Here is a 24,440-nt window from a genome sequence, read left to right on the forward strand (position 1 = left end):
GGAGAATCGCTTGAACCCAAGAGATGGAGGTTGCAGTGAGCCAAGACTGTGCCACTGCACTCTAGCCTGGGCAACAGAGCAAAACTCCGTCTCACAAAAAAAAAAAAACACTGCAGTAAAAAGCCAGCTGTACCTATACATGATGTACCTACTTGTATGCATAGGCTTAAGTATACCTATAGGATAAATTCCTAAAAGTGGAATTGTTGGTGTAGGCATTAATAAATCTTGTCAAATTGCCCTCCATAAAGGTTTTTGCCATTTTTCATTCTGACCAACTACATGTGAGAATGTGTATTTCCTCCAAAACATCACCAATATTGTGTTTTTAAATAAAACTACTTGAAAGTCATGTTTAAACAGGGTTAATTTTATCAACTTTGACTACATTTCTGTGATTAATTCCACAATATGATTTCACAAATATTCTAACAGAAGGCTTCTTGAAACTAAGTGGCAAGAAGACCAGATTATTTCAATATATCTTGAAACTTTTCTGTTTTCCTAAAACATAAACTTACATCAGTTTGTTTGATCTAGCATTGAAAAGATTCCCCAGTTACCAATACAAAAATTATAGTTTGGAAATTATGTCAAGGCTTTCAGCATCTGAGGCCACAGCAGATAAAGGAAGCAACTATTTCAGTGGACAAAGAGTGAGCATCAACTGCAAGTACCATGAGACAGGGTACTTGACAGCTGTCATCCAGGCTGGAGTGCAGTGTGGACCAATCACAGTTCACTGCAACCTCTGACTCCCGAGCTCAAGTGAGCTCAAGTGATCTTCCCACCTCAGTCTCCCCAGTAACTGGGACTACAGGCGTGGGCCACCACACCCAGCTAATTTTTTGTATTTTTTTGTAGAGAACAGGCCTTGCCATGTTGCCCAGGCTGATCTTAAACTCCTGACTTAAGTCATCTGCCTGCCTTGGCCTCCCAAAGTGCTGGATTACAGGTGTGAGCCACCATGAATGGCTGCAGACTGTTTTATGTCTACAAGTTTTATGCCAAATGTTATTTCAGTAAAAGACATTCTAACAGTGGATAAGACTGTATGCTCCAGGCTGACAGCCCTCAGAGTTGACTTAGTCCTGGGGTCACAAAATCAAGTGCCCTCAGGATATCCAGTGTAGACAAGTGGGCTGGAAAAGAGCCACAGCGCCTGGCCTCCTTTTTAATTTTATATTTATAAGCATGTTTTGAAAATTATTCATTTTGTATTCACTTTTATTTTAAATAAATATGTTAATTCCAAAAAGAAAAAGACAACTGGGCTGTGTTCAAGATTATATTCTCTGACAATAACCTGGAGAGGAGTTACTTGATTTGGTCAGTTGCTTTTTTTGTTGGTTTTTTTTTTTTTTTTTTGAGATAGAGTCTCACTCTGTTGCCCAGGCTGGAGTGCAGTGGCGCCATCTCTGCTCACTCAACCTGTACCTCTCAGGTTCAAGCAATTCTCCTGCCTTAGCCTCCTTCTCCTGAGTAGCTGGGATTACAGGCACACGCCACCACACCCGGGTAATTTTTGTATTTTTAATAAAGACGGGGTTTCACCATGTTGGTCAGGCTGGTCTCAAACTCCTGACCTCGTGATCCACACACCTCGGCCTCCCAAAGTCCTGGGATTACAGGCATGAGCCACCGTGCCCTGCCTGGTCACTTGTTCTTAACCAGTGGTGGGAACTTTTTCAAAATATAGTTATCTGAGAAATCACATGTTAGGATGCCTGAAATTACAGGAAATAATATTTAAAATGCCTATTCTTTACAATTAGAAAGTCATTTGATGAGTCTGGGGCAAAATCCTAACTTAACATTTTTAACAAGGACCCCAGAGGATTCTGATGTGGGTGATCTATGTAGATCACCCTGTGAAAACTACTACCCACTAGGTGATTATTTTCTTCTTTCTCAAGACCTGTCCGTAACTCCAACCCCATACCATCACCAAACTCACACACAGCTCCCTCACTGTCAATTTAAGGGAAAGTACCTAAGAAGCAACCATACGGAGGGCAGGACTGACCTCTTAGAAGAGTGAGACCATCGTCAGGAGTTGGCCTGTAAGAGAACTAGCTCACCTCCACAGCTGGCCTGAGATTTCCCCCAGAAAACAGTTCTTGATCTATTTCAACACAAACGTACCGTCATGTACCCACAATTCTGTGTCACACAGCATAACCATGATAAGCTCAGCCAATAATATTTCTTTATGGGCCACTGTAGACATTTTCAAAAATCCCAACACACTGATAGGACATCTCATTTTCAGTAATTTAACACCTAGAGAAAGATCTTTCTTGCTGTGTCTGTGCACACACTTACCTATCTTCTACTGTCTTATTAGAAGGATAAAAAACTTTGAATGAAAATCCACTTCTTGGAAAAGAGCCCTTTGGGGGAGAAAAATGCCTGTAAGTGAATGCTCAGACTTTTTTTTTAAATAAATTTTTGTAAACACAATATGTATATTTTTTATTTTTTATTTTATTTTATTTATTTTTTATTTTTTGAGACATGGTCTCACTCTCATCACCCAGGCTGGAGTGCAGTGGGGCAATCTCACTGCAACCTCCATTTCCAGGATTCAAGCGATCTTCCCATCTCAGCCTCCCAGGTAGCTGGGACCACAGGCATGGGCCACCACGCCTAGCTAATTTTTGTATTTTTTGTAAAGATGGACGGGGTTTCACTGTGTTGCCCAGGCTAGTCTTGAACTCTTGGGCACAGGTGATCTGCCCACCTCGGCCTCTCAGAGTGCTGGGATTACAGGCATGAGCCACTGTGCCCAGCCGAATACTCAAGTTTTATAAAATAATCCCTGTTTTTTAAAATTCCTTGGTTGTGACTTAAAATGACAAGATGTGACTATAAAGTAACACAACAGATTTTTACACGATCTTTGTACAGAGTTGTTACTATAAAATATCTCCACTTGAAGCAAAAGTCTTTTGAGTTGGCTAGACAGTCTTAATGCTAAAAGATGAGGTTGGAAATGCTTAGGAGGAGCTCTACTTAGTGTAAGAAATAAACAGACTGTGTAACGCCAAATATGCATGTGAGACAATCAGCAAGTTCAAGAAGTCTTTCCTGCCCCTCTCTCTAATGCAAAACTGATTTGCATTCCTATGTACCTGTTTGATTCCCTTCCTATGTGCCTGTAAAGCAACTGAGCAATAATCATACATACAATTGTTTGTCTACTATGAAACTCTCAAGTGGCTGAGCAGAGGCCCTGTCTTTTCAGTCTTTGTGCCCCAAGCACCGAACCCAACACCTAGCCTATGGCAGGCATTCGTTAATGTGAATAAATATCAAGAAAAGATGAAGTAATGTCTAAGGCTAGTTTTGAGCTTGCCCAAAAGGTATAAATAAGGTAAAAAAGATATAATGATGGTGTAGGAGGTGGTGTTTTACTCACAGGGATGAAAAAGTAGAAAAATTCAGAAATAAGGTATATTCAAATAGAGCATTAACTAGGAGAATGCCCAAAGTTTAAGTAAGGAAATAGCATCACCATGAAAGACTATTTCAATGTGAATAAAAATCAGGTCATAAATTTCTAAGCAATAAAACCAAATCAGTTAACTGTGTTCATTCTTAAAGCAGAGGTTCTTAACCAGGGTTACTTTGTCCCTCGGGGATATTTGGCCAATGTCTGGAGACATTTCTGATTGTTACAGCTGGGGAATACTACTGGCATTTAGTGGATAGAGGCCAGGGATGCTGCTAAACAGCTTACAATGCACAGGATAGCCCCCACAACCAAAAATTACTTGGTCCAAAATGTCAAAAGTGCCAAGGCTGATAAGCCATGTCTTAGAAGAAGCTGGACAAACTGTGTGTTTGAGGAAAGCAAAGTAAGTAGAGACAGGCCCTTTCCATGTTGCCCATGCTGGTTGTGAACTCCTGGACTCAAGCCATCTTCCTGCCTCGGCCTCCCAAAGTGCTGGGATTACAGGCCCAGCATCATGCCAAAAATAAGGCATGATGTTTCTAGAAATTACTCAGATGAAACAAAAAATTAGTGAAGTCTAAAATTCACAAGAATCAAGGAAGCATGCATATTAAAAATCTCTAGTGGAGATAATATTTTGTTTGACATAACTGTGTTTATGTCATTGTTTATGCAGTATTTATTCTCCAAGTTCAAAAAGTCAATTATATTTCTTTCCCTTTTTTTTTTTTTTTTTTGAGACGCAGTCTCGCTCAGCTGCCCAGGCTGGAGTGCAGTGGCGCGATCTTGGCTCACTACAAGCTCTGTCTCCAGGGTTCACGCCATTCTCCTACCTCAGCCTCCCAAGTAGCTGGGACTACAGGCGCCCGCCACCTCGCCCAGCTAATTTTTTGTGTTTTTAGTAGAGACGGGGTTGCACCATGTTAGCCAGGATGGTCTCGATCTCCTGACCTCGTGATCTGCCCGCCTTGGCCTCCCAAAGTGCTGGGATTACAGGCGTGAGCCACCACACCCGGCCTATATTTCTTTTCTTTTTTTTTTTTTGAGATGGAGTCTCGCTCTGTCGCCCAGGCTGGAGTGCAATGGCGTGATCTCCGCTCACTGCAACCTCTGCCTCCCTGGTTCAAGCAATTCTCCTGCCTCAGCCTCCCAAGTAGGTGGGATTACAGGCGCGCACCACCACGCCCAGCTAATTATTGTAATTTTTAGTAGAGACGGGGTTTCACCATGTTGGTCAGGCTGGTCTTGAACTCCTGACCTTGTGATCCACCCACCTCGGCCTCCCAAAGTGCTGGGATTACAGGTGTGAGCCACCACACCTGGCCTAAAAGTCAATTATATTTCTGCAGAAATTCTGAAGCAACCTCAAGATTCTGAAGCAATTTCAAGGTTCTACATAAAATTAAGTAATAAAATATGTACCAATGAGGTTTCTATATTAATCAGGCTTAGATTTTTGGGACCTGTGCAATTTCCAAAAATCAAAATCATTCTCAAAGGACAAGTACCACCAATATGCAGGCTCTGAAGGAATTCCCAGAAAGGAATCCCAAGATAAGTTCTGAAGAGGAGAAAATTACTCTTTTGGATTTATGTTTTGGTATGCTTGTTGGTATGCTTGTTTTTTTGTTTTTTAAGTCACGTTACTTTATAGTCACTATACTGAAAGTTTAAGAACTTTCTGTGTATACCAACTTTCTGTGTATAGAAACTTAATTCAATGTTTCACTAATAGCATATTTTTACTTCGACAATAATCTTATTAAATATATATTTTTAAATTTAAAAATGCACTCTAATCTTGATAAATAATGACTATATAAGATTAACTACGTTCTTACAGGGTTTATGCAGAGGCATTCGGTATTTGTCGTAGTGAAAGGATCATATTTGTCTGCAATGACAAGTAGATCGGGCACAGGATATACTCTCAAAGCATAGTCATATGCCCAATACACTGGGCAGACATAAAGAGGTAGGGGAGTCAGATGTCCTTGGGATAAGATAGTCTTTACAAACTACAAAAGAGCACAAAACAAAGCAAACTTCAGTTCATTTGCAAAAGTGAAAATAGCTAAACAAATAATTTCAAATTAAATATTAATTACCAAAAGGAACCAGAAAATTTGAGAAACTAGGAAAGCTTTGACTCACAGAGCTTTGGGAGACACTAATTTAAAAGTGAAATAAACTATTCTGTATGTTAGGAAAAAAAATCTGAGTTTTCATTTAATAACATATACATCATTATGCTGCCCAGGCTGGTCTCAAACTCCTGGCCTCAAGCAAGCCACCCAAAGTGCTGGGATTACAGGCATAAGCCACTGCACCTGGTCCATAAACTTTAAATATTATAAAATGAATAATAAAAATGCTCTGTAACATCTATTTCCGTACTTCTCAAATGGGGGTGTATGTAACCTGTGATTGACAACTATTGTCAGGGAACCTCGAAGCTACAAGATAAATACTGCACATTCTTGTGATATGGACATACTATATAAAATATGTAACCAATGGGATAAATAAGAACAGTTTATTAAAACAAATATACATATATTTTCAAGTATAATTTAAGAGTTTAAAAGGCAAAACACGAAGCTTGAAAGAAATTTCATGCTTATTCTCAGCTTTTCTCTGTCCTTTAGGCCATACACTTCGGTAGAAAGCTGAGAAACACTGACTTCACTAACAAAAATTAACTTACTGACAAAAGTACGTTCAAACTATTTTGAACCATAAATAAATGTCCTAACCCAAGGACAAATTATTAAGTGGCTTAATAAAATTTTATATAATGCAACATGTAAGGCAGTTTAATAAAAAAGTTGTTTCACTTACGTGATTAGGAATAGCCAAATTGCTGCTAGGAAAACGGACGCAGTTTCTGCACATTTTATTTACTAAGTCTTCACGGAAGACAGTAATTTCCTGTGTACAGTACTGAATTCTGAAATGAAAACAGTAGTTGAATTTGACTTCTCAGAAAAAAATGATATTAATTTTAAAGGTAAAATCTCTTACAATACAACCCCATTCCCACATTCACTGTTCACCACACAAAACTTCAACCAGAGTCTGTCTATTCATCTATTCATTTAACAGCTATGTATTGAGCTCTTAATATATGCCTACCCCATTCTAGGGATTAGCGAACAGAACCAAAAGATCCCAGCCCTCATACAGTTTACATTCTAGTAGGGGGTGGGGCTGAGAAAATAAAAAGCGAACATAATCATATAGTATGTTTTAAGATAATTAAGCATAAGAGAAAAAGACAGGCTAAGAGGGATAGCATATGTGGTAAGAGAGAGCCTAGAAGGCGGGCATATTAATAGGATGATCAGAACAGGCCGGGCTCATAATTTAGTGTGACTTAAGCACAGGCTTGAAGCGGAAGAGGGACTTAGTCAAGCAGATACCCAGAGGAAGCGCACTGCAGGCAAAGGGAACAGATGGAGCCCAGGCCCTCAGACTGGAGCTCGCCTGGCATCCTTGAGGAACAGAAGGGAGGCTAGTGTGGCTGGAGTAAATGGGGAGGAGAGGAAATCAGAGAGGTAACGGAGCCAGATAACACAGGGCCTTGATTACCACTGCAGGGATACGGCTGTCACTAAATCACGAGGGGTCCTTTTTTCCAATGAGGGTCCCTTTTTCCAGGATCGGGAAGGTGGATGGGATATGCCTTATGCTTTACAGGATCACTTTCACACTGCGTTAAGAATAGAATACGGAGGGGAAGGAGTAAAAGCTGGAGACCAATTAGGAGGCTATTGTAATAATCCAGGCCGAGAAGATGGCAGAGCAGGGCTCCTCAACCTCCAGGCCATGGACTGGTACCAGTCCATGGTCTGTTAGGAACTGGACCACACAGCAGGAGGTGAGCAACAGGCTGCAAGCAAGCAAAGCTTCATCTGTATTTACAGCCACTCCCCATCGGTTGTATTACATCCTGACCTCTGCCTCCTGTCAGATCAGCAGGGGCATTAGATTCTCACAGGAGCACGAATCCTGTTGTGAACTGCACATGTGAGTGATCTAGGCTGCACACTCGTTATAAGAATCTAATGTCTGATGATCTGTCACTGTCTCCCATCATCCCCAGATGGGACCATCTGGTTTCAGGAAAACAAGCTTAGGGCTCCTACTGATTCTATATTATGGTAAGTTGTATAATTGTTTTATTATATATTATAATGTAATAATAGAAATAAAGTGCACAATAAGTGTAATACGCTTGAATCATCCCAAAATCACCCCCACCCCCCCGGCGTCTGTCTCCCATAAGACCAGTCCCTGGTGCCAAAAAGGTTGGGGACCACTGTGGTAGAGGGTTGTGGAGGTAGAGGTATAGAGAGAGAACAGATTCTGGATATAATTTGAAGTTAATGGGACTTCCTGAAAAAACATGTGAGAGAAACCCCAAAGTGTTTGGCCTGAACAACTGGAATAATCATTGTTCAGACCATGAAGGTGTCATGAACTAACATGGAGAAGTCTACAGAAGACGTTAGGGACACTCGTCGGGAGGAAGATCAGGAGTTCACTTAGGTTGGGATGGTGATAAGTAGGCCACTGGATACCTGAGTCTGGAGTTTGGAAGGTAGGTTGAAGTGGAAATATAAATGTGGAAGGTGTCAATACACAGATACTTGAAGCCAGAGGACACTGGAGAAGGCCAGCAAAGGAGTGAATGTAGGCAGAAAAGAGGCGAACCAAGGCTGACTCTGATGGTATTCCCACAGGAAGAACTTATGATTACAATGAGCAATACCAACAGTAAATAAGTAATCTTTGTATTCTTCCTTTGTTAACCTTTCTTAAAGGATATGTAATAATAATATCTATTTTTAAACTGCTATCCATTATTCAAGAGTCTGAATTGACTACCAATAAATTATTTAAATATAGTTAAACTATTTTCAAAGTTTTGAGAAACCTAAAACAAAAATAAATTTTCTTCTTATATTTATTCCATAACAGTCGAAATTCAGAGACACATTTTAGGAATCAAGTTAGTTTTTTTGTTTTTTGGGTTTTTTTGTTTTTTTGTTTTTTGTTTTTTTGAGACAGGGTCTTGCTCTGTCGCCCAGGCTGCAGGCTGGAATGCAGTAGTGCATTCTCAGCTCACAGCAACCTCTCCACCTACCAGGCTCAAGTGATCCTCCCATCTCAGCCTCTTCAGTAGAACCACAGGCGCGTGCCACCAAGCCCAGCTAATTTTTGTACTTTTTGTAGAGATGAGTTTCACTGTGTTGCCAAAACTGGTCTCGGAACTCCAAGCAACCTGCCTGCCTCGGCCTCCCAAAGTGCTGAGATTACAGACATGAGCCACCATACCTGGCTAATTTTTAAATGAAAGGAAAAAATGTATAACACAAAATACTAATTCTTACCTGCAAGGATTAGTAGTAAAAACTGAAAATGGTACCCTTTGTCTGAATTCATTAGTGATGCTTTCAGCAAGTGGTGGCCTATAAAAACAATTTATGTGATATAGTTTATCTTTTTAAGTTTTACAAAATTTTCTACACTGTTGCAAAAATTTGAACAAAACTTACCTTGGTAAGATGGAACCAAATCCAGGATCCTCTGGACCAGGTACAAACACAAAACGACTACTGTAGCAAAATTCAACACAATTCATTTAAAAATATTATTGTAACACTATCCAATAGCTTAAAAGCAAGTTATTCCCTTTGTTTTCTCTTTAAAATTAAAAAACATTTAAATTTCATGCATTATAATAAATGAACTATTAAGTCTCCAGACCAACACTGTCTAGTAATGTCATGATAGAAAAGTTCTATATCTGCACTGCCCAATTGAACACTTGAATTGTGGCTAGCATAGCTGATGGACTGAATTTTATATTTAAATTTAATTAAACTTAGATTTAAAGAGACATGTGGCCAGTGACTATCATATCGGAGAGTGAAGCTCTAGACTCTTAAGAGTAATGCCACGAAGAAATTCCAAGTATGGCTGAAATTACCTCTATCCCTTTCAATACTTTTCATTATAAACCTCTAGTACAATGTGAGGATAACTTTATCTCTTAGCTCTTTTAATTTTCTCAACTTTATCTTTCTTCCTTAGTTTTGTAATAATTGCTGATATAACAAAATTCATTTTTTGGTTTTTTTTTAAGTAAAACGGTGAAAAAATATACAGTGGTAGAGATCATTACCTTTGGTGAATATCTGGGTATTCACATATTATATCTGCCAAAGTTTTTAGGGAATCTAAAATTTTAAAAAGGTATTGAATTAAATTTGCATATAATGCCATAAAATTATATTTGATTAGATACAATCCTGTATATTCTTAATTAAAATATTATGGATAATTTCTTATTACTTTAGTTTATATGACTATAGAAATACTTCTTATTACATAGATCCTTAATACCTTTCAAAGCTTGAACTTGATTTTTTCCATATGGTGCAGATGAAAAATTACCACACAGAATAAAGCAGGTTGGAGGTGCTGGTGAATAACCTAAACAATAAAAGAGTAAATGAACAATACTTTTCTAGTCTACAAATCAAGTTAAAAACCCTTTAACCATGACTTTCTAATAATAAAAATTTATTTTAATTAAAATAACATTTTAATAACTTATTAAAATAATACTAATAACAGTACCCATTTATTGAGCACTTACTATAGGCCAGGCCTGCATTGGCTTAATTACTCCTCAGAACATCCATAAAATCTGAGACTTAGGTTAAGTAACCTGCCCAGGGTAATAGGCTTGCACTTAAACCCAGTTTGTTTTTGTTTTTGTTTAGAGATGGGGTCTCACTATGTTGGCCAGCTGGTCTTGAACTTCAGGACTAATTCTTACTTATCATGACTATAAACACACACACACACACACACACACACACACACAGGTTTTTTTCTTAATGTAAAAATTTAAGTCTTTAAAATGAAATCTAATTTAAATTATCTCATTGCTAACTCAGTGTTTTTTTTTTAAATAGAATACTCAAAAAGATAAATAGAATACTCAGAAAGTTTTAAAACATGAACCTTTAAGAGTTCAAGAAAGAAGAAAAAAAATAAGACCTACCAGCAAACATTATGCGAAGTTTTTCCAATACTTCCACCTGGTCCAACCAAACATCAGATAAAAACACAAACATAGCATCTTTATTCTCCTCTTCTAGCTGTTTTAGTTTTGCAGAAGTCTTCACAGATGTATTAGAAGGACCTCCAAAAAAATTAATATTTCCATAGTATGCCCTAGATAATTATAACATAATTATCTTCTATATACCACTAGAGATATTTTTCTAATAATTGTATACATTTAGCTTCTTTGTATCTAATGAAGTTATTTTGCAGTGTAAAAAGGTACTCTTTGTAACACTTTAAAAGTACAAAGGTTATCTAAGTATTCTAAAACAAGACAAGCAATATGGAAGCAGTAAATAAAATAATAGGCTATATCTGTGTCTTAAAACTGACTAAACGGCCGGGCACAGTGGCTCACGCCTGTAATCCCAGCACTTTGGGAGGCCGAGGCGGGCGGATCACGAGGTCAGGAGATCGAGACCATCCTGGCTAACACAGTGAAACCCCGTCTCTACTAACAATACAAAAAATTAGCCGGGCGAGGTGGCGGGCGCCTGTAGTCCCAGCTACTCTGGAGGCTGAGACAGGAGAATGGCGTGAACCCCAGGGGGCGGAGCCTGCAGTGAGCCGAGATCGCGCCACTGCACTCCAACCTGGGCGACAGTGAGACTCTGTCTCAAAAAAAAAAAAAAAAAAAAAAAAAAAAAAAAACTGACTAAAGCAAACATTAAAATAATAATTTCCTATGTCACCGAAAGTAGAAGAAATGAGTACACCATTTGAACAATATCTCATAGAAACCTCAAAATATGTGCTAACCATCTGCCCAAGTAATTCCACTTCTGGAATGGCTAATCCTAAGGAATTAAAGATATATACAAAGACTAGCCTATATCCAAGAACTGTGAAAAAATTATTCAACGGTTCCTTCAAAGCTTGGTTTTATTCAACGCTCACCAAGCAAGGGTCAGTAGGAAAGTGGGTAATCTACACACTCCCAGCCTCCACCACTCTTGCCCACTCTACACTGACATCCTGCAGTTCCCAGCTTAAATGCAAATACCCCATAGGCCTCCTCTGAGGATCCCAAAAGAGGTTAGATTTTCCCATTATACACTCTCATAGGAACCTGTACTTCTCCTTTGCAGAGCTTATCAAATTTGTAATCAGGCCAGGGTGGCTCACACCTATAATCCCAGCACTTTGGGAGGCCGAGGTGGGGGGATTGCTTGAGGTCAGGAGTTCAAAACCAGCCTGACCAACATGGTGAAATCCACCCCATCTCTATTAAAAATGTGAAAATTAGCCGGGCATGGCAGCAGGCACCTATAATTCCAGCTACTCGGGAGGCTGAGGCAGGAGAATCGCTTGAACCTAGGAGATGGAGGTTGTAGTAAGCCGAGATCATGCCACTGCACTCCAGCTTGGGCAACAAAGCAAGATTTCGCCTCAAAAAAAAAAAAAAATTGTAGTCAGCCAATTGTAATCGGGCGATTGTTTCATGTCTGTCTCCCCACCTAGTGGCAATACAGTATGTGCTCAAAACATATTTCCTGAATGTCACGAATCATGCTATAAAACAATATTTCACAGTAATAGAAAATGTTGATAGCATATTATTAGATGAAAAACACAGGTTACAAAGCAAGGTACAGTATGTATCCATTTATAATGCCAAAAAAAGGGAATAGATATAGACCTGTGCATTCATGCATAAAAAGAAACTCTCCAGATATACACATACATATCTTGTTATAGTTGATTCCTTTTTTTTTTTTTTTTTTTAGACGGAGTCTCATGCTGTCTCCCAGGCTGGAGTGCAGTGGTGCAGCGGTGCGATCTCAGCTCACTGCAACCTTCATCTCCCGGGTTCAAGCAATTCTCCTGCCTCAGCCTCCCGAGTAGCTGGGATTACAGGCACGTGCCACCGCGTCCAGCCAATTTTGTATTTTTAGTAGAGATGGGGTTTCACCATGTTGGCTAGGCTGGTCTTGAACTCCTGACCTCAAATGATTCACCCTCCTCGCCCTTCCGAAGTGCTGGGATTACAGGCATGAGCCACCACGCCCAGCCAGTTGATTCTTGTTATTAGTGATATTATGTTCTATAAAATCTCCACAAACAATGAATTGGCAAACACTGAACCACTGCTCCTTGGGAAAATTTGTACTTATATATACATGGATTGATTATAGTCTTAAGTCCTAAAACCCATTTATCCTGGTAGATTCTATTTTTACAAATGAGAAAAGTTGGTTCAGAAATGTTAAGTGACTTATCTGAGGTTGCTCCAAAAAAACAGGTGCCAGAGGTGAGATTCAAATGCCCCCTCCCCACACACAACTGGCCCCAGGGCCAGAGCTTCTTGCACTACCCTGTACTGCTCCCTGCAGTCTCTGTCCTCTGGTCATCTCTTTTTTTTTTTTTTTTTTTTTTTTTGAGACAGAGTCTCGCTCTGTCCCCCAGGCTGGAGTGCAATGGCGTGATCTCGGCTCACTGCAAGCTCTGCCTCCCGGGTTCACGCCATTCTCCTGCCCCAGCCTCCCAAGTAGCTGGGACTACAGGCACCTGCCACCACGCCCAGCTAATTTTTTGTATTTTTAGTAAAGACAGGGTTTCATCGTGTTAGCCAGGATGGTCTCGATCTCCTGACCTCGTGATCCGCTCGCCTAGGCTTCCCAAAGTACTGGGATTACAGGCCTGAGCCACCGCGCCCGGCCCCTCTGGTCATCTCTTAATGAGGCTGAAACAAGAAGGCAGTGTGGCCTTGTTCGACTTCAGCCGGGAACATGCATGCCAGGTGACTCAAAATTTTTTGCTGTTCTGCTAAGCATAAATGACCACTAAAGCACCTTTAGTATTGACTTTAGGAGGTACAAAAACATTTTAGCACAAATCTGTAAATTAATGAGGATCTACTACATATGGACAGTCATGCACAGCATAAAAACGTTTTGGCAATGACGGACTGCATATATGAGTGGTTTCACAGAATGATAATGGAACTGAAAAGCTCTTATTGCCTACTGACATCTTAGCTGTCACAATGTCCTAGTGCCACACATTACTGTGTCTGTAGAGACACTAGTGTATACAACCTACTGAGCTGCCAGTCGTAGGAAAGTACAGCACATATAATAATGTACAATATGTAACACTTGATAACAATAATAAATGACTATGTTACTAGTTTATGTATTTACTGTACTTTTAATCATTATTTTAGAGTGTAGTCCTTCTACTTTTTTTTTTAACTGTAAAACAGCCTCAGGCAGGTCCTTCAGGAGGTCCTTCAAGATGAACGCATTGTTACTACAGATGGTAGCTCCATGAATTATTGCCCCTGAAGACCTTCCAGTGGACAAGATGTGGAGATGAAAAACAGTGATACTGATGATTCTGTGTATAGGCCTAGGTTAATACATTTGTTTTAGTGTTTTTTTTTTTTATACTTTAAGTTTTAGGGTACATGTGCACATTGTGCAGGTTAGTTACATATGTATACATGTGCCATGCTGGTGCGCTGCAACCACAGTTTTTAACAAAAAAGATTTTTAGAAAATATAAAGATGGAAAAAAGTGGCTGGGCACAGTGGCTCATGCCTGTAATCACAGTACTTTGGGAGGCTGAGGTGGGAGGATTGCTTGAGGCCAGGAGTTCGAGACCAGCCTGAGCAACATAGTGAGACCCCCACCAATCCCTACACAATTTTTTTTTTTTTTAATTAGCAGTCTTAGCTACTTGGGAAGCTGAGGCAGGAGGAACACTTATGTCCAGGAATTTGAGGTTGCAGTGAGCTATAATCATATCACTGCATTCCAGCCTGAAGAAGAGAGTACAGTTGTATCAGTAAATCAATTAATCAATAAAAGAAAAAAGCTTACAAAATCAGGATACAAAGAAACAATTTTTGTGCAGCTGTAGAATGTGTTTGTGTTTTAAGCTGTTTATTACAAAAAGAGTCAAAAATTTAAAATTTTTTAAAGCTTATAAAGAATGTTATAGTAACTAAAGTTAATTAATTTTATTAAAAAATTTTTATTTCAAGACAGGGTCTTCCTTTGTCACTCTGGCTGAAGTATAGTGGCACAATGATAATTCACAGCAGCCTTTAACTCCTGGGCTCAAGCAATGCTGCCACTTCAGCTTGCCAAGTAGCTAGGACTACAGATACACACTGCCACACCCAGCTAATTTTGTTGTTGTTGTTGTTGGTAGAGATGAGGTTTTGTTATGTTGTCTAGACTGGTCTCAAACTCCTGGCCTTAAGCAACACTCCCTTCAGCCTCCCAAAGTGCTAGGATTGATTATAGGTGTGAGCCACTGTGCCCAGGCTAGGTTAATTTCTTACTGAAGAAAGAAAACTCTTTTTAAACAAATTTAGTGTAGCCTAAGTATACAGTGTTAATAGCCTACAGTAGTGTACAGTAATGTCCTAGGCCTTCAAATTCACTCACTACTCACTCACTGACTCACTCAGAGCAACTTCCAGCCCTGCAAATTCCATTCATGGTAAGTGTTCCATACAGGTGTACCAATTTTATATTTTATACCATATTTTTACTTTATCTTTTCTATATCTAGAGAGACAAATACTTATCATTGTGTTACAGTTGCCTATAGTATTCAGTACAGCAACGTGTCATACAGGTTTGTAGCACAGAAGCAACAGGCTGTACCATACAGCCTTGGTGTACAGTGGGCTATATCATCTAGGTTTGTATAAGTACACTGTGATGTTTGCACAGTGACATAATCACCTAACAACACATTTCTCAGGATGTATCCCCGTTGTTATGCAATACACAACTGTATATACATATATAAAGTAATGTTAACAGTTTTTTTCTGTTTAGTAAAATTACAGGTGATTTTCCTTTCCTTTTGTGTGCCTTCATATATTTTCTAATTTTTTTTTTGCAATCATGAACTACATTATTAATAAGAAAAAACTTTTCTTTTTTTAAAGACTCAACTACTTTTCCAATGCAGCATACTGGCTTGAGTCGGAAACCTTGGGATCAAAGCACATCTCCAACAATAAAAAGTTTGGGCCAGGCACAGTGGCTCACACCTATAATCCCAGCCTCCCTCTGGGAGGCCGAGGCCGGTGGATCACCTGAGGTCGGGAGTTCAAGACCAGCCTGACCAACGTGGAGAAACCCTGTCTCTACTAAAAATACAAAATTAGCTGAGTGTGGTGGCACATGCCTGTAATCCCAGCTACTTGGGAGGCTAAGGCAGGAGAATCACTTGAAACCGGGAAGTAGAGGTTGTGGTGAGCCAAGATGGTGCCATTGCACTCTAGCCTGGGCAACAAGAGCAAAACTCCGTCTTAAAAAAAAGTTTGTGACCATGGACAAATTACCCAACCCTTCTTTTTTGGGGGGTAGGGGGACAAAGTCTCAGTGTGTCACCCAGGGTGGAGTACAGTGGCAGGATCTCAGCTCACTGCAACCTCCGCCTCCAAAGTTCAAGCGATTCTCTCACCCAAGTAGCTGGGACTACAAGCGCATGCCACCACACCTGGCTAATTTTTGTATTTTTAATAGAGACAGGGTTTCACCATGTTGCCCAGGCTAGTTCTGAACTCCAAAGCTCAAGCAATCCACCCACCTCAGCCTCCCAAATCGACACTTCTTAACCTAACTCTTCAAATGCAAAAAAAACTAAACTGATATCTACTGCACAGGGTTACTAGAAGGAATACAAGTGATAATGTACAGAAAGCCCACAGGGCACAGTGCTTAGTACGGTGTGAGCCCTTAGATATGGTAACTGATATTGTTATTGTTCCCACCAAGTGGACCAACTGGCATTTTCAAAGGTACAGTAATAATTTTATAGTTGCTAGAGGAATGCAGTAAGTAGACATAACTGTATGATGATTTCAGTTAAGCATATACCCAAACATAAATCAGAGCATCACAGAAACACCTATTAAGCTAAATATTGAGAAATTAAACTTCAGAAAAGCCTTACTCACATCTTCCGTTTAAAACAAAATTATTTGCATTAACTACACAATGGTAGGGAGGGTATTGAGTCAGTGTAAATCTCTTTAGGATAGGACCATGCTGTAGACCTATTTGCACTTATTTGTAAAACAGTATTTTACACATAAAACATACTCACTAAAATATTAGTTGTTGAATTGATTGACTACCACCAGATTTAGCCCCCTGAATTTTATATTTTGAAGGCATTTTAGAGAAAATTTATAATCCTAACAAGAATAAAATGATCGTTTTATTTTAATGTACTTTATTACACCTCATACCAATCCTTTGGTTTACTAAGCATATACTAAGCAGTTGGATTTAGAGAAAATGGTATAATTTAAGTGGAAAATTATTTGAAACATTATAATAATGATCTCTTGGCTAAAGAGAAACAAATGGTAAACTCACAGCCAGCCAACTCAACTATACCTCTCATTCCAAAGTAGTAATTTTGAAGCTTGTACAAAACAAAAATACCATGACAATGGCAATTTTGCTCTAAATATATTCCAAAGGAAACTTACCATATTGGAAAAAGCCACAAACTGCACCAAAAGCACTCAAATAGAGGTGAGCTTGGCTTGATTAGGGCTTGTGTTCTCCTTAGCAAGATCAGCACCTTTCCCTCAGTTACTTCAACAGCAAGAGTAGATGCTCTGCACAGGCCGCCCTGCCAGTAAACTCCCAGCCAGGAAATGTTGCCTTTGCACCTTGAATTTATACAGGCATACTAAAACTAAAATCCTTGTTGTTGTTGTTGAGACGGAGTCTCGCTCTGTTGCCAGGCTGGAGTACAGTGGTGCGATCTCGGCTCACTGCAACCTCTGCCTCCTGGTAAAACTAAAATCTTAATCTTTATGCTTCCTTTTGAAATCATCACCATTATACAGAATCTCATGGTTAGAAGGCAACTACTTTAATTCCCCCAGAGGTGGCAAACTCAAATGCTTACAGGCTCCAGGAAGATAACACTAAATAGCAAAGCAGCAGTCCACTGACACTAACTAGGGCACACATACATGCCCTGCCCAAAGTGGGCAACCACTGCAGTTTAGTTTTTGCTGTGTGAGAATTCAGGCTCTGTATGGCCAGATCCTCCTGTTAAGAGAACTCCGAAACCTAGGCCTTTATGAGAAATCTTCTAGTTTTTATACACTGGAAACTAACTCGAAATGTTTTTAAACACCTCAAAGTGGGGAGAAGAAAAGAAAGGTCTATAAACTACTTTCAACCCATGGGCCACCAAGTACAATTTTTATACTATCATTCAGGCTCTGCCCAAATAATTCAAGTGACAGGGAGCTCAGCTCCTCTAAGAGAAGGCCATTTTGGAATAGCTGTAATATTATGATGCTTTCACTTATATTAAGGAGCTATAAGCTACCTCACATAACTTTCATTCATTAGAATATAAAAATGAGAATTTTATATTAACATGGAATTATATTCTTCTAAGTGTTATCCTAGCTGTCTTACCTCACTTGAACTTCTCATCAACCCCAGAGATAAATAAAACAGACTGGAAATCTTTCCCAGTTAAAGCCGAAGTACAAAGACAGTATTGCAACTAATTTTTGGCCAATCTGCTAGTTTTCACATTACATATAAAACCCAGTCTTCTAATTCTCATTTTCCATTGCTTTTTCCATTTTGACACAAAGCCTGACACCTTGTAGTAACTGAGATATGATGTACTATCTTACATTCACTCCTGCCAGTATTACCAAATTCCCATAGAGTATAAACCAAACATTTTAATACCTAGTAGTACTAGAGGGCTCAGTGGGTGGAAATCCAAAGGCATTGACATGAAACACTTGATCTTCAAACCAACCTGAAAAAAAGTAACGTCACTTTCATTTGTCTAATCCTCTGTGTTTGAAAGGACAAAATTATGTTACAACAAAGCAATAATGCCAGGCTAGTCTCATGCCCTGTGAACTAATTACAGAGGTTGCCAACCTCAATGAACCACAGTGAACAACTTTAGATCCACAGAGAGTCTCAACTTATAAAATTCATTAAATAGAAATAGATTCAGAACTTTTCACTTTTCAGTTTGGCAGTACGTGTTGATACAGATTAGGAAATGTTTCATTTTATGGCCCTATATAAAATTAAGTGTTTTTTTCAACTTTATTGAGGTATCGTTCACATACTATACAATTCACCCTTTAAAAGTATATAATTCAGGGCCGGGTGCGGTGGCTCATGCCTGTAATCCCAGCACTTTGGGAGGCTGAGGCGGGCGGATCACAAGGTCAGGAGATCGAGACCATCCTGGCTAACACAGTGAAACCCTGTCTCTACTAAAAATACAAAAATTAAAAAAAATTAGCCAGGTGTAGTGGCAGGCGCCTGTAGTCCCAGCTACTAGGGAAGCTGAGGCAGGAGAATGGTGTGACCCCAGGAGGCAGAGCTTGCAGTGAGCCGAGATCGTGCCATTGCACTCCAGCCTGGGTGACAGAGTCAGACTCCATCTCAAAAGAAAAAAAAAAAAAAATTATATAATTCAGGCTGGGCATGGTGGCTCACGCCTGCAATCCCAACACTTTGGGAGGCCGAGGCGGGTGGATTGCCTGAGCTCAGGAGTTTGAAACCAGCCTGGGCAACATGGTGAAACCCCGTCTCTACTAAAATACAACAAATTAGCTAGGCATGGTGGCATGCGCCTATAATCTCAGCTACTCGGAAGGCTAAGGCATGAGAATCACTTGAACCCGGGAGGCGGAGGTTGCAGTGAGCCGAGATCGTACCACTGCACTCCAGCCTAGGTGACAGAGTGAGACTCTGTCTCCAAAAAAAAAGAAAAAAAAAAAAGGGGTGTGTAATTTGGTGATTTTCAGTATATTCACAAGTTGTGCAGCCATTACTACTATCTAATATCAGAACATTTTCATCACCCCAAAAAGATTTCTATTAGCCCATTAACAGTCTAAGAGTTATTTTGCCAAAAATATGCTCTTCTAATTAATGGTATCCCAAATTATATCATGTTAACATATTTTACCCAAAGCAGAAAGTTTTACTGGAGAATGAGAAGAAGGACAGTAACAAAGTATACTGACTTACCTTCTGCTAAGACAAAGCATGCCTCTGTGTATAAACCACTATGGAACTGGTACACAACAGTTGAGGAAAATAATTCTATTCTTGAGGCAGTAATAAAGTCAACATACATTTTGAGTCCAGCAAGGCTTCTAAATAATAAATTTAGACTTCCCATTTGAAACTGTGAATAGACCACAGCTTAGAAAGAGCTTAAAAATTTTTAGTTTTAAATGTCCTCATGTTTAATTCTTGGTAATATTGACAGGGTGGATCATTCTTACCATGATATAAATTTCGTCAGTGATTCGTCTAGATTCTCCAAATAAGAGAAAATTAAAGTTGTTCTATCTCTGTTTAGGATTATATCTCTACATTCCTACACCAGCAACAGAGAAGTTACATTGAGAACCCAAATAGGTAAATTTTAGAAGGATATATAATCAATTTCCCCAATTCACGTAATGCAGATTTTAAAAAATACAGACAAGTGAAGGATATAGCTTTACTAAGGTCTAGTTGTACTGTTCCAGTAGGATCTTCCAGAAAAAATTTTCCCTAAAAAAATGAAAATAAATAAATCCACATTTATGTAACAATGAAAACCGTGACAAAAAAATTAAACTACAAGTTTGACAACAGAATACAGTAGGGAGAAAGTGGATTTTAAAAATCAGCTATTATTTCTAGTCCAGGCTCTTCCATTTACTAGTCTGATAACCCCAGACTAATCACTTAACTGAGATTCTGACTCCTCACAGGTACAATGGAGAATGACTCCTACAGATAAGAAATGGCAAGAGGGACATTTGATGTCTGCCATAAGGAGGGTCTCCCCAGGTCTTCTAAGACAGCCAACAGCATGTCCAAGGGACCAGGACATACTCTGCAGCTTGCTTGTTCAGAAACCCAGTACTCTCCATTTATCCAGAGGTCACTACGGGCCTAATTTCAGGCTATGCAAACTGGGCTCCTGCACAAGACACTGTCCTGATGTCTTCTCAGGAAACCAAACACAGATGAAAAAGACACTTGGTGACTGAGAAAAGGTTTTTGTTTTTTCTGGGTTTTTTTTTTTTTTTACTATTACATAAGTTTATTTAACAAAAAGTCTAATATGAAAATGTACATGACCTAATTTTTACGTCATTGTAAAACAGGTCCTATGGAGAGAGAAAATGTGTTTCTCTGCTGAACAGCCATTATTATTTTATTTATTTATTTATTTTTGAGACAAAGTTTCGCTCTTGTTGCCCAGGCTACAGTGCAATGGCACCATCTCAGCTCACTACAACCTCCACCTCCCGAGTTCAAGCAATTCTTCTGCCTCAGCCTCCTGAGTAGCTGGGATTACAGGCATGTGCCACCACGCCTGGCTAATTTTGTATTTTTAGTAGAGACAGGGTTTCTCCATGTCGGTCAGGCTGGTCTTGAACTCCCGGCCTCAGGTGATCCGCCTGCCTCGGCCTCCCAAAGTGGCTAGGATTACAGGCATGAGCCACCGCGCCCAGCCAACAGCCATTATTTATCCTTGTTCCAAGGCTTCTGACATGATGATACTATTTCCTCGTATTACCACTATTCCAATATTGTTCTGTTGGTGAGGCGAGTTTTCAATAAAGAATACATTCCTGTGCCCACTACAAACATGTTCTATGTAACCGACATTTCATCAATCCAAGGCCAAAAATAAAAGTTTGATGCTTATTAAGTTACCTCTTTTAACTGCGTTATCATTCCAAGAACAATCACATCTCCGATTTTGGTTGTACTACCCAATAAGGTTTCTATTGTTTTAAGCTAAAATAAAACAAAATAAATTTTAAAGACTGTAAATATATTCTTTCAAGAAACAAAACTTTTTATAAATAACTATATTTGGGGTACACATTTCAGCATTTATAGCTACTTTACAGTAGAAAATCAAATAAAATGGAAATAAAGTTGTAAAATTAAACTTAGGATGTTTAATTTTGTCCTACAAAAAAGCTGTAAGATCAAGTGTATGATGCCTAAAGAAACACCACATCGACTCAGGCTCTTACCAATGACTGAATCCTCACACCATATCATTCTGAATAATGATAAGTACATTTATTTTTTAAATATAGAAAAGAATATCAATTTTATTTTCTTTGAACAGTGCCTTTTGAAAACTAGCAAGCTATTTAAAAATATATATTCCAATTTTACTTAGTATTTTAAAAGGCTCTCATTATTATTTACATTCTCAATCTGATCTTTTTTTCTAATCAGAAAGTTTAAGGTAGTAAAAATTGGGACACTATTGTAAAAAATCCTTTCCGGCCAGGTGCAGTGGCTCACGCCTGTAATCCCAGCACTTTGGGAGGCCGAGACAGGCGGATCACGAGGTCAGAAGATCGAGACCATGGTGAAATCCCGTCTCTACTAAAAATACAAAAAATTAGACAGGCATGGTGGCGGGCGCCTGTAGTCCCAGCTACTCGGGAGGCTGAGGCAGGAGAATGGTGTGAACCCGGGAGGCGGAGCTTGCAGTAAGCCGAGATCGCTTTGCATTCCAGCCTGGGTGACAGAGCAAGACTCTGTCTCAAAAAAAAAAAAAAAAAAAAAAATCCTTTCCATCTTTTTCTATATGTAATCCTAAATATATGTAAATACATACATATATAATTTATAACACACACCTATACAGTTTATTTACAAAGATGAAATCATAGTATATGTACTATTCTGCAACTTAACTAATTGAAGTTAATATTATCTGAGACATCTTTCCATTTTTCTACATATAGATTTCCTTCTGTTTAAAGAATAGAGATATCTATATTATACATATGACCATTTACTTCACCAAACTCCTATTAAAGGACATTTAAGTTGTTCCCAGTTTTCTACTAATAAAAACAATGTTTAATATTTCTGTGCAACTTTCTTGGCCCACTACACAGATAGAAACTTTTTTTTTTTTTTTGAGATGGGGTTTCACATTGCCCAGGCTGGAGTGCAGTGGCATTCTCATACCTCACTGCAGCCTTAAACTGGGCTCAAGTGATCCTTCCACCTCAGCCCCCTGAGTCACCAAGATTACAGGCACTAGCCACTGCATCCAGCTACAGATAATAACTGTTGAATAAAGTTCTACACATTCTAGAAACACAATTGCTAGATAAAAGGATATATAAGTTTTCATATTTATAGAAATTACCAAGTGGAGCTTCTTTTATCTTTACGTTTTATCTTTATGTTTTCTTATTACAAATAATTCATGTTTACTATAGAAAAAAATTTAAAATACAGACAAGAAAAAAATAAAAACTTATATAATCCCATCATTCCATAATAATCACATTAACATTTAATACTGGAGTCACTCTTAAAAAATATGAACCTAGGACTGGCCATGGTGGTTCATGCCTGTAATCCCAGCACTTTGGGAGGCTGAGGCGGGTGGATCACTTGAGGTCAGGAGTTCAAGACCAGCCTGGCCAACATGGCAAAACCCCATCTCTACTAAAAATACAAAAAAATTAGTTGGGCATGGTGGTGTGCACGTATGTCCCAGCTACTCAAGAGGCTGAAGCAGAATTGCTTGAACCTGGGAAGCGGAGGTTGCAGTGAGCCAAGATCGCACTACTGAACTATAGCCTGGGTGACAGAGTGAGACTCTGCCAGAAAGAAAGGAAAGGAAAGGAAAGGGAGAAGGGGGAAGGGGGAAGGGAAGGCAAAAGAACCTAGCTAAGTGTAGTGGTGCACACCTATTGTCCCAGCTACTCAGGAGGCTGGGGCAGGAGGATCACTTGAGGCCAGGAGTTCAAGACCAGCCTGGGCAACATGATAAGACCCCATGTCTCTATCAAAAGAAAAAAAAAAAAGGAACCTAGAACAACACAGGAGAAGTAAAAATAACAGTATTTTTTAGCACATCATTTTTGCAATTGGTAAAAGGATATTATCATACAGGTAGATAAATGTAATTTAAGTAGGGAATGTGCCATCACAGATACAGAATTAAGACAGTTTGAAAAGAATAATTATTTAGTTAAGCCTTAAAATTACTTTGTCAAAGAGGAGAAAAGGGAAAAGGCTCCTGGGCTGTGGGCATCTCAGTTGCCAGAGAAAACCTAATATAGAAAACATATAGATGATCTTTGGTAGGGAAATATAAGTAATGTCAATTTCTAAAACCTAATTTATACTCTAATAAAAGTTTTGTTTGTTTGTTTGTTTGAGAGGGGTCCTTACACTGTCACCCAGGCTGGAGTACAGTGGCATGATCTCAGCTCACTGCAGCCTCAACCTCCCAAGCTCAAGTAATCCTCCCACCTCAGCCTCTCCAGTAGCTGGGACCACAGGTGCACAACATCACGCCTGGCTAATGTTTTTTATTGTTTATAAAGATGAGGTCTTGCTATGTTGGCCAGGTTGTGGGACCCATTTGTGTTCTCTCATTCATTCTATAAATGTTGTTTCCTTAGTACCTTAAGTTTTCACTTCAACCAATATAACACATTCTAGTTCAATAACTGTGTGTGGTGGTCACTGAGGGATGAGTTGGGCAAGGAACCAGCATTTGAGTTCCTTAGTGTTATGGTCACTAAGGGATGAGTGAGGGCAAGAAAAGAAATGTTGAAAAGTTATCAGAAAGCCAGTGTAGTATCCAAATGAGCTAGGAATCTACCTTGGAGGCCAGAGCGTATCTGGGGCTAGCATCATATCAGGGCCTTCTCAAAGGAAGCAGTAGCTTCTGTTAGAGATTTGTGGGACACAGGACTCTAGGAATGGACTGTATCAAAAGTGGGCATGCAGCCCGTCCAGTTAGCTAAACAGTTACCAATAGTTTATTTTCATTTAAAATTCAATGAATTAG

The 24,440-nt window shown here is 39.2% G+C and overlaps 1 protein-coding gene and 1 long non-coding RNA gene across 6 annotated transcripts in view; one reads left to right on the forward strand and one right to left on the reverse strand.

Moving 5' to 3' along the window:
- LOC134728954 (uncharacterized) overlaps window positions 1–15,422 on the forward strand; it is a 26,608-nt gene extending 11,186 nt beyond the window's left edge. For both annotated transcript variants that reach the window (XR_010109800.1, XR_010109799.1), the window contains exon 2: window positions 12,328–15,422. This is a non-coding gene — a long non-coding RNA (uncharacterized LOC134728954). The remainder of the gene's footprint in view (window positions 1–12,327) is intronic.
- POLE2 (DNA polymerase epsilon 2, accessory subunit) overlaps window positions 1–24,440 on the reverse strand; it is a 47,281-nt gene that overhangs the window by 1,402 nt on the left and 21,439 nt on the right. Inside the window, exons 7-20 of one of the 4 annotated variants that reach the window (XM_034937510.3) lie at window positions 21,308–21,391; window positions 20,093–20,149; window positions 19,616–19,664; window positions 18,305–18,377; window positions 17,068–17,253; window positions 10,536–10,708; window positions 9,869–9,958; window positions 9,648–9,702; window positions 9,019–9,078; window positions 8,854–8,931; window positions 6,299–6,407; window positions 5,299–5,475; window positions 2,326–2,393; window positions 327–2,125 (exon numbers count right to left, since the gene is read on the reverse strand). In XM_034937510.3, coding sequence (XP_034793401.1) covers window positions 2,050–2,125; window positions 2,326–2,393; window positions 5,299–5,475; window positions 6,299–6,407; window positions 8,854–8,931; window positions 9,019–9,078; window positions 9,648–9,702; window positions 9,869–9,958; window positions 10,536–10,708; window positions 17,068–17,253; window positions 18,305–18,377; window positions 19,616–19,664; window positions 20,093–20,149; window positions 21,308–21,391 — 1,335 coding nt within the window. In that variant the 3' untranslated portion in view covers window positions 327–2,049. Of the gene's footprint in view, window positions 1–326; window positions 2,126–2,325; window positions 2,394–5,298; window positions 5,476–6,298; window positions 6,408–8,853; window positions 8,932–9,018; window positions 9,079–9,647; window positions 9,703–9,868; window positions 9,959–10,535; window positions 10,709–17,067; window positions 17,254–18,304; window positions 18,378–19,615; window positions 19,665–20,092; window positions 20,150–21,307; window positions 21,392–24,440 lie in introns of those variants that run through there. The other 3 variants (XM_008957116.4, XM_034937511.3, XM_003831744.5) reach the window with 3 other exon arrangements.

This window comes from Pan paniscus, chromosome 15, assembly GCF_029289425.2.
Source record: "Pan paniscus chromosome 15, NHGRI_mPanPan1-v2.0_pri, whole genome shotgun sequence".
Classification (NCBI taxonomy): domain Eukaryota; kingdom Metazoa; phylum Chordata; class Mammalia; order Primates; family Hominidae; genus Pan; species Pan paniscus.